General features: G+C 48.9%; 1 protein-coding gene across 1 annotated transcript in view; it reads left to right on the plus strand.

Moving 5' to 3' along the window:
• The window catches only part of myo10 (myosin X), a 141863-nt gene continuing 124486 nt past the window's right edge, over window positions 1-17377 (plus strand). Inside the window, exon 1 of the mRNA XM_083928079.1 lies at window positions 1-418. Within this exon, the coding sequence (XP_083784205.1) occupies window positions 398-418 (21 nt within the window). The 5' untranslated portion in view covers window positions 1-397. The remainder of the gene's footprint in view (window positions 419-17377) is intronic.

A 17377-nucleotide genomic window follows, 5' to 3' on the forward strand; every position in this document is an offset into this window, starting at 1 on the left:
CTCTCGTTTCTACTCTCTCCTGCTGCACGGTAGAGAGTTGACCGACCAACAGAGCTCCTCACCTTACCTCACCGACCCGCGGACACACGCGACGCACGGGGGGAGGGACGCGCCGGGAGGAGCGTGGACTCCAGGAGAAGAGCCCGAAGTTTGCTTTATTTTTTTATTTAAAAGGACTCCTGTTGTCTCTGCTGGAGCACTTACCCATGAAACAAAGAGTACTTCTGCTCCTGTAGCTCCACACTGACCCGTGCTCATCAGGGGGGACAACCATGGACTGAAAGTGTCGGATCCGCTCCCTTTGGTTTGCGCTCGGACCCCCGCAACACATGAGTCGGATTGAGCGGACGCGCGGTTTCCATACAGTAAATCCTCAGGGATTACAATAACGAGGGCAATGGATAATTTCTTCACGGAGGTAAGAACACCCCTCCTACCCTCCACTGCTCCCTTCATCACGGAAACATCCTGATGTTGGGTAAAACCTTATGGTGCCTATAATAAACTTTAGGACGCGTTGGACTGTTGCACAGCTTCAAACGTGCTCTTTGCTCCTGCAGCATCTCTGCAACAGTGCTCAGGGGAATACTCTTCTTCTAGGTTTAAGCATAAAGTGCAATCAAGTGAGGTTAAATTCACTTCTGAGCACCAAACAGATGTCGTAAAATACTCTAAAATCAATCAAAATCAACATTAACTCACTACCATGGCTTCCCATTGGCATATGGTGGGGGTTCATTGGAGCAAAGGTGTCATAAGGTACTTTAAATCGAGTTTATTTATAGTCCTGACTCTGGGGACACAGAGCAGACCTGTCCCATGTTTAGTCCTGACTCTGGGGACACAGAGCAGACCTGTACCATGTTTAGTCCTGACTCTGGGGACACAGAGCAGACCTGTCCCATGTTTAGTCCTGACTCTGGGGACACAGAGCAGACCTGTCCCATGTTTAGTCCTGACTCTGGGGACACGGAGCAGACCTGACCCATGTTTAGTCCTGACTCTGGGGACACAGAGCAGACCTGTCCCGTGTTTAGTCCTGACTCTGGGGACACAGAGCAGACCTGTCCCATGTTTAGTCCTGACTCTGGGGACACAGAGCAGACCTGTCCCATGTTTAGTCCTGACTCTGGGGACACAGAGCAGACCTGTCCCATGTTTAGTCCTGACTCTGGGGACACGGAGCAGACCTGTCCCATGTTTAGTCCTGACTCTGGGGACACAGAGCAGACCTGTCCCATGTTTAGTCCTGACTCTGGGGACACAGAGCAGACCTGTCCCATGTTTAGTCCTGACTCTGGGGACACAGAGCAGACCTGTCCCATGTTTAGTCCTGACTCTGGGGACACAGAGCAGACCTGTACCATGTTTAGTCCTGACTCTGGGGACACAGAGCAGACCTGTCCCATGTTTAGTCCTGACTCTGAGGACACAGAGCAGACCTGTCCCATGTTTAGTCCTGACTCTGGGGACACAGAGCAGACCTGTCCCATGTTTAGTCCTGACTCTGGGGACACAGAGCAGACCTGTACCATGTTTAGTCCTGACTCTGGGGACACAGAGCAGACCTGTCCCATGTTTAGTCCTGACTCTGGGGACACAGAGCAGACCTGTCCCATGTTTAGTCCTGACTCTGAGGACACAGAGCAGACCTGTCCCATGTTTAGTCCTGACTCTGGGGACACAGAGCAGACCTGTACCATGTTTAGTCCTGACTCTGGGGACACAGAGCAGACCTGTACCATGTTTAGTCCTGACTCTGGGGACACAGAGCAGACCTGTCCCATGTTTAGTCCTGACTCTGGGGACACAGAGCAGACCTGTCCATGTTTAGTCCTGACTCTGGGGACACAGAGCAGACCTGTCCCGTGTTTAGTCCTGACTCTGGGGACACAGAGCAGACCTGTCCATGTTTAGTCCTGACTCTGGGGACACAGAGCAGACCTGTCCCATGTTTAGTCCTGACTCTGGGGACACAGAGCAGACCTGTCCCATGTTTAGTCCTGACTCTGGGGACACAGAGCAGACCTGTCCCGTGTTTAGTCCTGACTCTGGGGACACAGAGCAGACCTGTCCCGTGTTTAGTCCTGACTCTGGGGACACAGAGCAGACCTGTCCCATGTTTAGTCCTGACTCTGACTTTTGATCGTTCGTCCTTGGCTCCAAAAAACAATAATTTCAGTTTTTTCTTTGTTTAATCTGAGAAAATTCTGCTCCATCCAATCGTTGATTTGCTCGATGCATCTGCTCACGGCTTGTATTTGTACACACACACACACACACACACACACACACACACACACACACACATCCTCAGAGTATCAGAGGGGGTTGGCAGGCTCCCAGTGGATCAGTGGTATTTCCGCACCTTTTTTCAAGTTTCCTCCAAGAAAAAAAAAAGTGCTGTAAACTATTTATAGAAGTCTGAACCCGGGACCCACAGGGGGCCTCTGATTGGACGGCAGCTGGCCTTTTTTATCGAATGGATTCACGATGAAATGACAGTTTCTATGATCCTCTGTTTGCAAACAGTCATGAGGCTGTGGAGGAGCTTCAGCTGACGCCTCCTGCCGCTGCTGAACGCTGCTGTTGCGGTGTGTTTAGTCATTACGAGGCAGAAAAAAGTAATATTTAAGCCTTTAAATCCATCTGTTCTGTTCTTGTTCATGCATTTCTCTCCCTGAAAGGTTCCAGTCATGATCCACAGAGCTGAAACAAATCGTCAGTTAATGATCAAACAAGTGGCAGAAAGTTAAGACTCATCTGTTTGTTGTTTAACTGGCTTTTCAAACGCTCAACATCATTTGTTTTTGACTGTTGGCCGAACAAAGACAGACACATGAAGACACTGGCGTGCACAGGGGGGGCCTAAAACTGCCCCATGGACGCTAAAACGTGTGCTAAGGTGTCCTCTAGAAGCCAAAACGTGTGCTAAAGTGCCCTCTAGAAGCCAAAACGTGTGCTAAAGTGCCCTCTAGAAGCCAAAACGTGTCCGCTAGGAGCTAAAACGTATACTAAAGTGTCCCCTAGGAGCTAAAACGTGTGCTTAAGTGTCCTCTAGGAGCCTAAATATGTGCTTAAGTGTCCCCTATGAGCCAAAACGTGTGCTAAAGTGTTCTCTAGGAGCCTAAACTTGTGCTGAAGTGTCCTTTAGGAGCCAAAACGTGTGCTAAAGTGCTCTGTAGAAGCCTAATTGTGTGCTAAAGTGTCCTCTAGGAGCATAAACATGTGCTAAAGTGTCCTCTAGGAGCCGAAACGTGTGCTAAAGTGCCCTCTAGGAGCCAAAATGTGTGCTAAAGTGGCCTCTAGGAGCCTAAACGTGCGCTAAAGTGTACTTCGGGAGCCTAAACGTGTGCTAAAGTGTCCTCTAGGAGCCTAAACGTGCGCTAAAGTGTACTTCGGGAGCCTAAACGTGTGCTAAAGTGGCCTCTATCCTTCTTATTCTTAACCTTCACTAGTTCTCAGGACAGATCCTGTAGTTGTGTGGGTCTCACAGGTGTGTGGTTGTCGTGTTCCTCCTCCACAACAGCCGTGAGAGTGAACCTCAGTCGTCTGTCCTGGTCGTCTGAAGCGATCCGGCTGTAAATCTTCCACCAGCTGTGACTCACGGCTGATATGCATTCACTGCGGTTGAATTACAACATCTGCATCCACACCTCTCTGTCAGTGACGTCGGCCAGGTAACGGCAGCGACACCTGACTCATCCATTCTCCTTTTACGTTTGCTGAGGAACCGGCTCTGGAGTTCAAAACCACGTCACTGAGAGTCATTTAAAACCGGTTTGTCCTCAGGTGACGGTGTAACGGTCGTTCAGACTGCTGTGAGTTATCATACAAGTCCTGCTCCCTCGTTGGTGCTCGTGCAGTTTGAAAACCCTCCGCGGTACGAGAGGCCAAAGGTCACACGACTCACTGAGCTCATAGGCGCTCGTGAGAACATTCAGCCTGAGTCAAACAAACACTCTGAGCTTTAAGGGTTTTTTCCGAGCTGCGCCGGTCTCATGACGAGTGCGCGGTACATCTGGCTGCTGAGCTCTCCCTGGAAGTCTTGGAGGGGGAATGTTTGTGATTGCCAGAAGCAGGCAGGCGTGCACAATCGTCTCGAATATCGACCCGCCTGCCGTTATATCTGCCAGCTAATCGCGGCTGAAACAAAGAGCCCAGTCTTTAAGGAAAAGGGCATTTGACAAGGAAGTGAAGCAGCTCCCAGCCGCCGCAGACGCAGGCAAACGGTTCGAGGGCAGAGGAATCTGAGCTGGGAAGGAAAGTGGCGTGTTTCGTGTTTATACTGAAGACAGTTGAGGTGAGGGAGCCACAGCGGCCGGACAAAGACCGTCTGTTGATAAAGGGCAACCGTCCTCCTGGAGATTACTGCCTTACTCCCTTAGGGCGCACTCCCACTGTGCCTCCGTCCCGTGCCCCGTGCTTTAGGGTCCTTGTCCATCCCTCCAGGCCCGTTTGTACTCACACTACCTGGGCCTCGGAGAATGCTTCTTGCTGCCTATACGTCATCACGCCGTAACACGTCACACGCATTGATGACGTCGTGGCGATGCGTGGCTTTGTTTCCAGATCTTTCCGTAGACCTCGGAGTTTTTGTGCGTCTTGTCGACTGTTTTTGAATCTTTTCATCGACCAAATCTGCAGTAAACACTCCACCTCCGCATCACACCAACGTGAACCTTTCACCGCCATTGTTTGAAATGTCCGCGCATGGTCCCTCCTTCTTTTTTCTACGTCCCAACAGGCGCACAGGAAATGACCTCAGAACCGCCGTAGGCCTCGTGCTCGTACACGTGCGCACGCTCGTGCTCGTACACGTGCAAACGTGCTTTACTCAAGCCCACCTCTCTCAGACGGGCCGTGGACGGCAAGTGCGCCGCAGTTATGCGTGGAGCGGTTGCACTCACACTGGTCAAACGCACTAGGCTTGACCCGTTTTGGCCCAGTGCGGAAGGACAGTGTGAGTGTGCCCTTAGTGCATCAACTATGGCAGAAAAGCACTCCGACAAAGCATCATGGGTACTTTGTCATATCAGAAAATGCGTTGTACATAATTCTGCATTCACAGTTTGCAGGAAGTTTGCTCTCACCGTCTTTAGCGCCTCCTCCAGGCAGGGCTGGGGCGATTAATCGGGTTTAAATCACATTTATTAGATGGACAATGTTGAAAAATGAAAATCTATTATTCCCCACACATATGAAGGCTTTATACACGGTGGATAAACCTCTTAAATGGCGTCCTGAAACTCTACCAGCAGCAGCAGCTGTAGCAGACAGGATGAGGCAGGTTGGGTTCAGGTTCAGCACACTGACACCTCCAGGCTGCAGGAGAAAGTCCCGGTGTGTGGGCCACTGATTGGCCCATATCCAGTTTTATTGTATCCAATGAACAGGCAGCAGTGGATCAGTTTGTGCTCTGAGGACGTGTGTGTGTGTGTGTGTGTGCATGCGTGCGTGTGTGTGTGTGTGTGTGTGTGTGCGTGTGTGTGTGTGTGTGTGTGCAGTCACACAGTTGAGCCTGTGAGGAGGTGACAGGGTTTGTTTTTATTTGAACTGGTGGGCGTGGTGTGAGGTCGGCTTCACCTGTCCTCCAATCAGAGAGCGGGCTAGCCTCAGGTGTGTTTGCAGTGATCACTTCGTTAGTCAAGGCACACACACACACACACACACACACACACACACACACACACACACACACACACACACACACACATGTTCAGCAGCAACAGCGTTCATCAGAGGTAACGAATAAGAGGAACTGGAGGCCTTAGATCAACAGGCTCTGGGAGAACAGGGAGGGTGTTCACTCCACGGTGTTTAACACATCGACCTGTGTGTGTGTGTGTGTGTGTGTGTGTGTTTGTTGCTGCATCTGTAGCTTAGCGCCACCCAAAACAACTGTGATTGGTTTAAAAGAAGTACAAACAGCCCAGAGTTAAAGATTGAACATGGAGAATGAGTAGAACAGCTCCATCTAGAGTCTCCAGATCGTCGTCTCAACAACAAAAAATAAGTCCAGCAGTGGGGTTGCCAGGTTGGTCAGACCCGGCCCAGCAGCTCCAGGAGACCGGAGTCTGTTTGAGCCTGTTTGAACCCGTCCCCTCCAGAAAATCACAGCATCAAAACAAGGATCAGAGGAGTTTGACTGACAGTTAGCGTTAGCCGTTAGCATTAGCCGTTGCAGCTAAGTGCAGATGAAAGTGATGTTAGCATCAAAGAGCAGCGTAGCCATGTGGGCATGCGTTTGAATGGCGTTCCTCTCCTTTCTCTCAGACCATGGAGTGAATGCTCGGCCTATAGTGACTCTGGTTGTTGCCCGTCTCCGCTCACTCAGCTGCTGGGACAAAGAACGCCCCCTTCACTGAGGCTCCCAAGCAGCTGCACGATTGGCTAACTCTATTTCACCCAGTGCCAGCTTACAGTAGCTGCACCCAACAACAGACAACCCTGGCAACCAGCAACGCCCAACGCTATTGGCTGCTACCATGGAAACAGGACGGGACAGGAAGTCATTGCCAAACCTGTGGAAAGGCGACACTTTCATTCTGTACCCCTCAAAACGCCCCGTGGGTGCATTATTAAAAAAAATATAGCTTTTAATAAAGATTCTACATATTAAACCTTGACCTCAATGACTTGCTGGTGGCAACGTAGACATAGCAAAGTATGCAGAGTTGTTTGTGCTCCTAGAGGGCACTTTAACACACGTTTAGGCTCCTAGAGGGCACTTTAACACACGTTTAGGCTCCTAGAGGACACTTTAACACACGTTTAGGCTCCTAGAGGGCACTTTAGCACACGTTTAGGCTCCTAGAGGGCACTTTAGCACACGTTTAGGCTCCTAGAGGACACTTTAGCACACGTTTAGGCTCCTAGAGGGCACTTTAGCACACGCTTATGCTCCTAGAGGACAATTCAACACACGTTTATGCTCCTAGAGGACACTTTAACACACGTTTAGGCTCCTAGAGGACACTTTAGCACACTTTTAGGCTCCTAGAGGGCACTTTAGCACACGTTTAGGCTCCTAGAGGGCACTTTAGCACACGTTTAGGCTCCTAGAGGACACTTTAACACACGTTTTGGTTCCTAGAGGACACTTTAGCACACGTTTAGGCTCCTAGAGGACACTTTAACACACGTTTTGGTTCCTAGAGGACACTTTAGCACACGTTTAGGCTCCTAGAGGGCACTTTAGCACACATTTAGGCTCCTAGAGGACACTTTAGCACACGTTTAGGCTCCTAGAGGGCACTTTAGCACACGCTTATGCTCCTAGAGGACAATTCAACACACGTTTATGCTCCTAGAGGACACTTTAACACACGTTTAGGCTCCTAGAGGACACTTTAACACACGCTTATGCTCCTAGAGGACACTTTAGCACACATTTAGGCTCCTAGAGGACACTTTAACACACGCTTATGCTCCTAGAGGACACTTTAACACATGTTTATGCTCCTAGAGGACACTTTAGCACACGTTTAGGCTCCTAGAGGACACTTTAGCACACATTTATGCTCCGGACCTAGAGGACACTTTAGCACACATTTATGCTCCTAGAGGCCACTTTAGCACACGTTTTGGCACCTAGAGGACACTTTAGCACACATTATGCTCCTAGAGGACACTTTAGCACACTTTTAGGCTCCTAGAGGACACTTTAGCACACATTTAGGCTCCTAGAGGACACTTTAACACACGTTTATGCTGCTAGAGGCCACTTTAACATCCAGCGTCCATGGGGCAGTTAAGCATGCATTTTTCAACAATTGGGCCCCCCCTGTGCACGCCAGTGTCCTTTTTTGTTCGGCCAACAGTCGTAAACAAATGATGTTGAGGGATCAGCAAACATGAAGCTTTGCAGCGGCTGCAGCTCAGAGCTTTTACTCCGCTCAGAGCTTCTTCTTCATGGTCGTGATAAAGCTGCACACGGGTCTGATTGCTGCACCCGTAGATTCTGCACTTCCCCTTAAACCCCCAGTGCTTTGTCTTCCTCCATGCGTTTCATCCCTTCTCTTCTCCTCGGCCTCGTCTGCGTTCTCTCATGAAAACCATATAAAAAGTAACAGCCCCATCATAGACGTTAATGGGCTCACCGCAACAAACGGAGGCCCCGCCCGTTTTTAAACGGCTTCGTTTTAACGATGATTCCCAGCGTACGAGTCCCGCTGCCGTGTCGGAGCGTTCCCTCCCTCCCTCTGTGTCTCCTCGGCTGAAACCTGACACCTGTGGAGCGGCCGCAAGGAACCGAGAGGAATTCAAACAGCTTGCAGATTTGTCGTTTTGTGCCCCCCCCCCCCCCCCCCCCCCCCACTACAAACTCCTCGTAGGACAACTGTGTCGTATGTCCAGCTGAAGCTTTGCTCAGTCTGCAGCTTTTTGCACGTTCAGGAGTTTCTTCAGGTCACCGTGACGAGGGACCAATCAGAGCCTGAGGAATCTCATTTTCTTCCAGTGGCTCTTGTCTTAGGGCGCACTCCCACTGTGCCTCTGTCCCGTGCCCCGTGCTTTAGGGTCCTTGTCCCCCCCTCCAGGCCCGTTTGTACTCACACTACCTGGGCCTCGGAGAATGCTTCTTGCTGCCTATACGTCATCACGCCGTAACACGTCACACGCATTGATGACGTCATGGCGATGCGTGGCTTTGTTTCCAGATCTTTCCGTAGACCTCAGAGTTTTTGTGCGTCTTGTCGACTGTTTTTGAATCTTTTCATCGACCAAATCTGCAGTAAACACTCCACCTCCGCATCACACCAACGTGAACCTTTCACCGCCATTGTTTGAAATGTCCGCGCATGGTCCCTCCTTCTTTTTTCTACGTCCCAACAGGCGCACAGGAAATGACCTCAGAACCGCCGTAGGCCTCGTGCTCGTACACGTGCGCACGCTCGTGCTCGTACACGTGCAAACGTGCTTTACTAAAGCCCACCTCTCCCAAACGGGCCTTGGACGGCAAGCGTGCCGCTCCTAGACGCGGTACGGTTGCACTCACACTGGTCAAAGGAACCAGACTTTAGCCGTGAAACCTGTTTTCGCCCGGTACGGATGGACAGTGTGAGTGCGACCTTGAGGTCTACGGAAAGATCTGGAAACAAAGCCACGCATCGCCATGACGTCATCAATGCGTGTGACGTGTTACGGCGTGATGACGTATAGGCAGCAAGAAGCATTCTCCGAGGCCCAGGTAGTGTGAGTACAAACGGGCCTGGAGGGGGGGACAAGGACCCTAAAGCACGGGGCACGGGACGGAGGCACAGTGGGAGGGCGCCCGTAATCACGGTTTCTCTCTGTTGGGACTCACCCAAACCTTTAAAGCAGGGGTGTCCACATATTTCTGTCCACATACGTACAAACGCGTATCTGCTCCCGGTTCGTGGCCGTGTGAGCGCTGCGTCTTGCCTCCTAATTAAGTTTGCAATAGAAACATTATTTTCCAGAGTCACATAAAGAGTTTCTGACGTCATTTTAGCGTTTAGTGAGAAGCGGCTCTGCTCGGGTGTCGGCTGAGGCCTTTTTTTTCCACGCTGCTGCTGAAATAACACCTTCTCGAGGAGAGACCCTGGACGTGAGCCAGAGCCGCCTGCACTCCGTCTTAAACTGGTCCCACTGATCCCAGTCGACTGAATATAGGGCAGAGGGGCAACCGTGACTGTGGGAAACGGAGCACATTCTCAGGCCTGCACGGATCCAGACCCAGGCCCAGACAGGAAACCTTTTTATTTATATTACCTCCTTCAGCCGCCGTCATGAACGCCTACCAAAGCTCTGCACGTGTAATAGCAGCGGCCTGGTGGTGAAACAAGAAGTTAGACATTGGACTCTGATGGGGGGGGGGGGGGGTTTGTAGACTTAAAGGCTCCACCCTGCTGCTTCAATAAAAGTGTCCTTGAGCAGCTAATCCCTCAGTTTCAGCTGCACAGGGACGAGTATCAGGAAGAGTTTAACGCTATTTCTACTCTTACTGATTCTCCTTATTAGGGGCTGGCAAAATATCTCATATCACCATTTTTTTGACAGTGAAATCACGATTTTCTCACATTTTTTCACATTGATTTTTAATTAATTAACAGTGTTACTTTACAGTGCAACCAAAGTAGTTCCCTATGTAAAGGTATAACCCTATAAACTGTATATATACTATGTCCACTGTCCACTCCACTATGTATATGTCCACCGCCATCAGTGTGAATGTCAGTGTGAATGTGACAAACACTGTGAAAGCGCCGTGAGTAGTCAGAAGACTAGAAAGGCTCTTTATAAGTACAAGTACATTTACCAATTTTGCCAACCTGTGTCAAATACAGTGCACATTTACCGCAGAGCTGCCTAAAGCTCCTGTTGCCTCTGCTGCTGCGGTGTGTCTGCTCTCCTCTCTGTTTCCCTCTCAGCACACTGTTCAGGACGCCGTCTCTTTGTGTGGTTGAAAAGGTTTGTTGTGTTACCGTCTGATGTGCGCACCTTGTGTGACCGTGTGTGGCAGGTTTGGGCAGGAAGGCGGCCTCTGTGAAGTGACGGCACTCGGAGTCTGCGGGTGCGTGGGTCGTGTTCTAGGCGCATATTTAGTGTGGACAGACAGTGTGGATGTGACGCGATAGCCTGACGCTCACGTGCTGTTAGGACACGGTAGTTTCGTTTGCATTTTCAGCCATTTACATTTGATCGGCGTGTCTTTAGGGCGGTGCATGAGGCGGACAAGCCAATAGTTTGTTTGACTGAAAAAAAACCTGATGCGTCAATGCGTTCTTTAATCCATCTTCATCCTCTTGTCCCTGTCGGGGTCGTGGGGGGCTGGAGCCGATCCCGGCTGACATCGGGCGTGAGGCGGGGTCCACCCTGGACAGGACGCCAGTCTATCACAGGACACATAGAGACGAACAGAGACAGACAACCATTCACACCTACGGGTGATTTAGAGTCATCAATGAACCCAACACCTGCACGTCTTTGGACTGTGGGAGGAAACCGGAGAACCCGGAGAAAACCCACGCAGACACGGGGACAACATGCAAACTCTACACAGAAGGGAGTCAGCCGGGAACCCTGTTGTTGTGAGGCGACAGTGCTGACCACCACACCACCGTGTCGCCCCCTTTAAACACGTTCTGATCCTTCAAAATCATATCGCCCACCGCCTATTTCTACTCCTTATTGGTTTGGTTCTTTATTGATACCTTAGCGGTAGCGCCCGTGCTCATCAACACTGTGTGCTTTAATGATTTGGCGTGTTTGATACCAGGGTTTGGTTTCCATCCCAGCTGTAGATCTACTGTTCTCTCGTGTTTGTGCCTTTAGACCGCAGGCTCCAAAATGGCCGACTCTGTGACCAGATCACTGTCGTTCACATATATTTATACTCCTTATTGGTTTGGTTCTTTATTGATACCTTAGCGGTAGCACCAATGCTCATCAACACTGTGTGCTTTAATGATTTGGCCCGTTTGATACCAGGGTTTGGGATCCTCTTGTGTTTGTGCCTTTAGACTGTAGACTCCAACATGGCCGACTCTGTGACCAGATCACTGTCGTTCACCGAAGGATTAGTTCTTTTAAGATAAGACATTTTTGAGTTGATTTCCAAAGTGCTGCAGAACCTCGTCCTCCAGGTTCTCTATCAGTTTGTAGGTTAATCCAGATTTAGATTGCACCCGTGTAGATCTGCGTTATCGTGATGATAAAGAGGGCGCCGTGGTTCGTGGAGGTCGGGCGTCAGACGAGGATGAAGCCAAGGCTGATCTCACACATGTTTTGACTGCAAACATCAGCTGAGGATTAGGGTTTTTGCAGGATTAGCCTTAAAACTGTCTTTGTTTCTGTTTTAATTTCATAAAATGTTCAATCTCCGTAACCTTTAAGGTCATTTACAGCTCATGTTGCTTCTGCAGTGCAGAAAAAGGCTCATCAGCTGCCATTTTCCTGTGAAAACAACACGAAGGAACACAAAGAATAGCTAAAAAATCCTGTTTGAAGAAGAAGAAGAAGATTGAATTTCCCCTTGCGGGATTGATAAAGTAATTCTTCTTCTTCTTCATCCTGTTTGGACCTTTTGATTTCTTTGTTTGATTGTCCAGTGGATCAAAAAGCATCACTATAATGAGATAATATCCATATTTACTGGCAATAACTTAAACTAATTTGTCTTTTGAGTGAAACTGGCAATAATCGAAGCACTCGTGGTTCTGCTAAATGAACCAAAAAGTCACAATAATGTGCCAAATTCTCTCAATGTAAAAGAAATACATGGATAAGAAGATGATCTAGAGATTTCAGGACAAGGATTCGAACCTCCACCTCCGTCTTTTTGTCTTTCATGTTACAAAAAAGAAAAATGCTTGTGACTTGTGTAAAATAAGAGGGACTAAGGTCGCACTCACACTGTCCATCCAAGACAAAGTCTGGTTCGTTTGACCAGTGTGAGTGCAACCGTACCACGTCTAGGAGCGGCACGCTTGCCGTCCACGGCCCGTTTGGGAGAGGTGGGCTTTAGTAAAGCACGTTTGCACGTGTACAAGCACGAGCGTGCGCACGTGTACGAGCACGAGGCCTACGGCGGTTCTGAGGTCATTTCCTGTGCGCCTGTTGGGATGTAGAAAAAAGAAGGAGGGACCATGCGCGGACATTTCAAACAATGGCGGTGAAAGGTTCACGTTGGTGTGATGCGGAGGTGGAGTGTTTACTGCAGATTTGGTCGATGAAAAGATTCAAAAACAGTCGACAAGACGCACAAAAACTCCGAGGTCTACGGAAAGATCTGGAAACAAAGCCACGCATCGCCATGACGTCATCAATGCGTGTGACGTGTTACGGCGTGATGACGTATAGGCAGCAAGAAGCATTCTCCGAGGCCCAGGTAGTGTGAGTACAAACGGGCCTGGAGGGGGGGACAAGGACCCTAAAGCCCGGGGCACGGGACGGAGGCACAGTGGGAGGGCGCACTAAGAGTCCCTTCCTCGACCGTCCTCTGTGAAAGTCTTCAGTTTGACACTAAATCATGTGTCGGTGAAGTCTCTTTCCCTCCTTTACTTCCCAGTCTTTCACTCCTTCCATCCACAACTCTTTGTTTCTCCTTCCCTGCTTCATCTCCTTCCTCTCTTCCTCTCGTCCATGAAGTCTTGACTTCCTGCCCGATGGCTCTAACATTCCTCTGGACCCGGACGCTTCCTAACCTCTCACTCTCTCCAACTCCCTCCTCACGTTTGTTTATCCGGAACATGCTGCAGCAGCCGAGCTGTGGAGAAACTTTAGGTACATTACAGTCGTCTTATTGGATGAGGAGCATCAGTTTTGGTGTTTTGCATGTTTAGTTTTGACCCAGAAGATGAGTGTGATTATCTTTTTTACCAAAACCTGTGACGTGAACTTGTGTCCTGCAGTAAAACAATATTTAAAAGGTCAAAAACGTGCCAAAATCATTTTTATATCTTAATCTAAACGTCTGGGGGAGATCTTTAAGATCCACTTCTAGCTTTCTCTGGAGCTTTCAGCTGCAGGTCATGGTCTTCTGAATGTGTGTGTTTGCGTGTGTGTGTGAGCTCCACTATCACTGCGTAATAAAGCAGAAACTGAAGGAAGATGATGTTAAACTCGTCCGTCCTCCTCCTGTGTGTGTGTGACGTGTCCACATATCAGCCTGAGCACATACTTCGGAGCCTTCACAGCAGCGGCGTGGGGGCTCATTTCTCGGACGGGTCGCTGTTTAAGTCCGAGGCGCTCTCCTGACACTAATCCCTCGGCGTCCTGCTGGGTCGCGGTTCCCCGCTGCTGAAACGGTCAATTAAAACCAGGAATGAAATCCCCGGATCCACTTTGATGTAGGTGTCAGTGTTCAGCGGGTCAGACCTGCTGGAACAAGTGTTTTATACATCGACAGAGTTCAGGGTCCGAGGTTCAGGTCGATGTTTCCTTCTTTTCTGGCTTTACAGTGCAAAGTTTGATCCTTTCAGTCATTTGGATTCCCCTCTGCTGGCACAAACAGTTTCCAAATGATCAGAAAAACAACTAATAAACCTTAAAATAATCTGCAATTTAAAGAAAAATCAAAGTGTGAAAGAAGAAGCAGTCAGAACCAGAACGTTCATCGTCTAATCATCATTTAATCCGTCGACTGTCTTTCCATTTCATTGTTTCGTCCTCATAGTTTCTCAGAGAACAGCAGATTCCTTTGTTCTCCACGCCGTCGCACAAACCCCGAACATTAATGGGAAATGACTGATTTGATATCAGCGAGCGCACGAGTCTGCAAGGATCCAACACCACAAAGTTTCTCACTTAGAAAGTAGCTCTACACGTATTTGTTCATGTTTTACAAAGGGTTTATCTTGAGCCGGGCCTTACAGCAGAGATATCCATCATGTAACTTCCATAATAACAAAATAAATAAGAATATATACAGTGTATTTTAATGTTTTGCTAGCAGATAGCTTCTCTGTAATGGCCGATACGCAAGTTCACGTATCAGAATCAGTATCAGGAAGGAAAAGGTGTTGTTGGAACATCTATCCCCAAAGAGGATTTGATTGTTTTCTCATGGATATGTTTATAAGATATAAATTTATACATCACAGAAGCTGGAAACACATGAGGTTTAGAGATGCACTGATACGATCACGGATCCCGGATCACGTATCCCGGATCACGTATCGGCTCTGATGTTGACTAATTCGCTGGACTGGATATTGGATGAATGAGGCCGATCCAGCGTTCGGATCCAGTCGTTTCTGTTTTATTAATATCAAACACAGCAACACAGTTACAGCCATCGAGGTCATCAAGCAGAGCAGCACAGCAGCTATGGAGCAAGCCGCTCACTAACTCTTTGTTCTCTGGATCCTTCTGTTGAATATGGACCGGGCTCCTGAAATTGGGCCTTTGGCTCCTAGAGGACACTTTAGCACACGTTTAGGCTCCTAGAGGACACTTTAGCACACGTTTTGGCTCCTAGAGGACACTTTAACACACGTTTATGCTCCTAGAGGACACTTTAACACACGTTTATGCTCCTAGAGGACACTTTAGCACATGTATTAGCTCCTAGAGGACACTTTAGCACACGTTTTAGCTCCTAGAGGACACTTTAGCACACGTTTATGCTCCTAGAGGGTACTTTAGCACATGTTTTGGCTCCTAGAGGACACTTTAACACACATTTTGTCTCCTGGTTTCTTTGGTGGATTGAAGTGAAACAGAAGAGACTGTTGAGTGTAAACAACATGGAGGCTTCCACGGATGAGATGAGCAGCTATGGAGCAAGCCGCTCACTAACTCTTTGTTCTCTGGATCCTTCTGTTGAATATGGACCGGGCTCCTGAAATTGGGCCTTTGGCTCCTAGAGGACACTTTAGCACACGTTTAGGCTCCTAGAGGACACTTTAGCACACGTTTTGGCTCCTAGAGGACACTTTAACACACGTTTATGCTCCTAGAGGACACTTTAACACACGTTTATGCTCCTAGAGGACACTTTAGCACATGTATTAGCTCCTAGAGGACACTTTAGCACACGTTTTAGCTCCTAGAGGACACTTTAGCACACGTTTATGCTCCTAGAGGGTACTTTAGCACATGTTTTGGCTCCTAGAGGACACTTTAACACACATTTTGTCTCCTGGTTTCTTTGGTGGATTGAAGTGAAACAGAAGAGACTGTTGAGTGTAAACAACATGGAGGCTTCCACGGATGAGATGAGCAGCTATGGAGCAAGCCGCTCACTAACTCTTTGTTCTCTGGATCCTTCTGTTGAATATGGACCGGGCTCCTGAAATTGGGCCTTTGATCCGTAAATTCACGTTAAACACAAAGGGAAAATCTCCTTTACCCACATGGTGTTTCCTTTCTGAGCTTTGCCTCCACGCTGTTAGCACGTCACACGCTTCACTCATCTGATTGGAGCAAAAGCCTCGACCCTCAGCTGTTGGTGTAGCTGCTCCGGGGGCCGACAGCTGAAGACAGTCTAGATCAACCAGAACGTTGAGATGGAAAAGAAAAGTGCTGAAAAAGCCAAACTTCCACAGGATCTCATCTGAAGGAGCGCGGTTATTGTCTCAGATACGTACACAGTTGTGTTTCTGATCAGATCTGGGAGGAGGAGGCTTATCTGATCCTGAACTCTGTGTTGACAGCAGCTTCCTGGAAACCCCCTTATACACACACACACACACACACACACACACACACGCAGGCTGGGCACGACCCAAAAACCAAACATCCATTTCCAGTAATTAGCTGCTTCTCATGCGATCCTGTTACCTTGTGGGAGTGCAGCTCTTCAGAGCACTCAGGCTCTTTTTTACTCTGGCTGTTTGGAAAAAGTTCAGTCGTTATCACATTTAATGAGCTGATTGATTTTTTTCTGGGCAGCGTGGAGCCAAACAGACGATCAGAGCATCCTTTCACATTCAGTCTTGATTCATGAAGTCCATGGAGACTCAGGGCGCACTCACACTGTGCCTCCGTACCGTGCCCAAACAGGTTTCACTAAAGTCTGGTTCGTTTGACCAGTTTGAGTGTAACCGTATCGCGCCTAGCAGTGGCTAGCTAGCTGTCCACGGCCCGTTTGGGAGAGGTGGGCTTTAGTAAAGCACGTTTGCACATGTACGAGCACGAGCGTGCGCACGCAAGTGTGAGTGCGCCCTTAGTGACAGCAGACGTCCCTCCTGACCTCTCTTTTGAACCATGTACTTGAATGCATGGCAGAAGACAATTTCCTCATTATTCTGTGTGAATTATGGTGTTTTTAAACACTTTCAGGCTCCTTTGATGAATCAGACCCTTCTACTTTGTTTACACATGCGCTGCAGAGTGACTCCACCACTGCCTCGCCGCTTAACCCAGTTCTTCAACGTCCAAACCACCAGAATCATCAGACTGCCTTTTACGAGCGCGCTCCGTGACTTGACACTTTTCCCAAAAAAAGCCATCAAGTCATTAGAGAAAGTTTAAAGCAGCGAGGTTTGAAGCGTGTCCCAGGGTCAGACCTTTCTCACACTCGACTGAGCAAACAGCCGGAGCCAGAACAAACACGGTTATCTCTGCACTTCAGTGGGTCAGACGGCTTCAAAGGGATTTTATACCTGGAGATCAAGGCTCGTTTCCTAGAGTCGGATCCGTCCGAGATAGAGCGCAGTCAGAAATTAAAGGCAGAACGTAAAAATCTAGGTCAGTGAGGCCTGAGCGGGATAAAAGGAGAATCTCATTTTGGGTAAATACAGGAAGTGGCGTGCTTAAAGTTAAAGTTGGTTAAACGTTTACCCGTTTAGCTCAGCCCTGCGTAACTCTGCGTTGAGTCCGGCGTGCATGCTCAGACTAAAACAACAAAGTCACATTTGGTTTCTGCAGAACAGAAACGTGCACAGTGCACCACCGGCACCCTGATCAA

Source organism: Echiichthys vipera (assembly GCF_963691815.1).
Source record: "Echiichthys vipera genome assembly, chromosome: 15".
Classification (NCBI taxonomy): Eukaryota; Metazoa; Chordata; class Actinopteri; order Perciformes; family Trachinidae; genus Echiichthys; species Echiichthys vipera.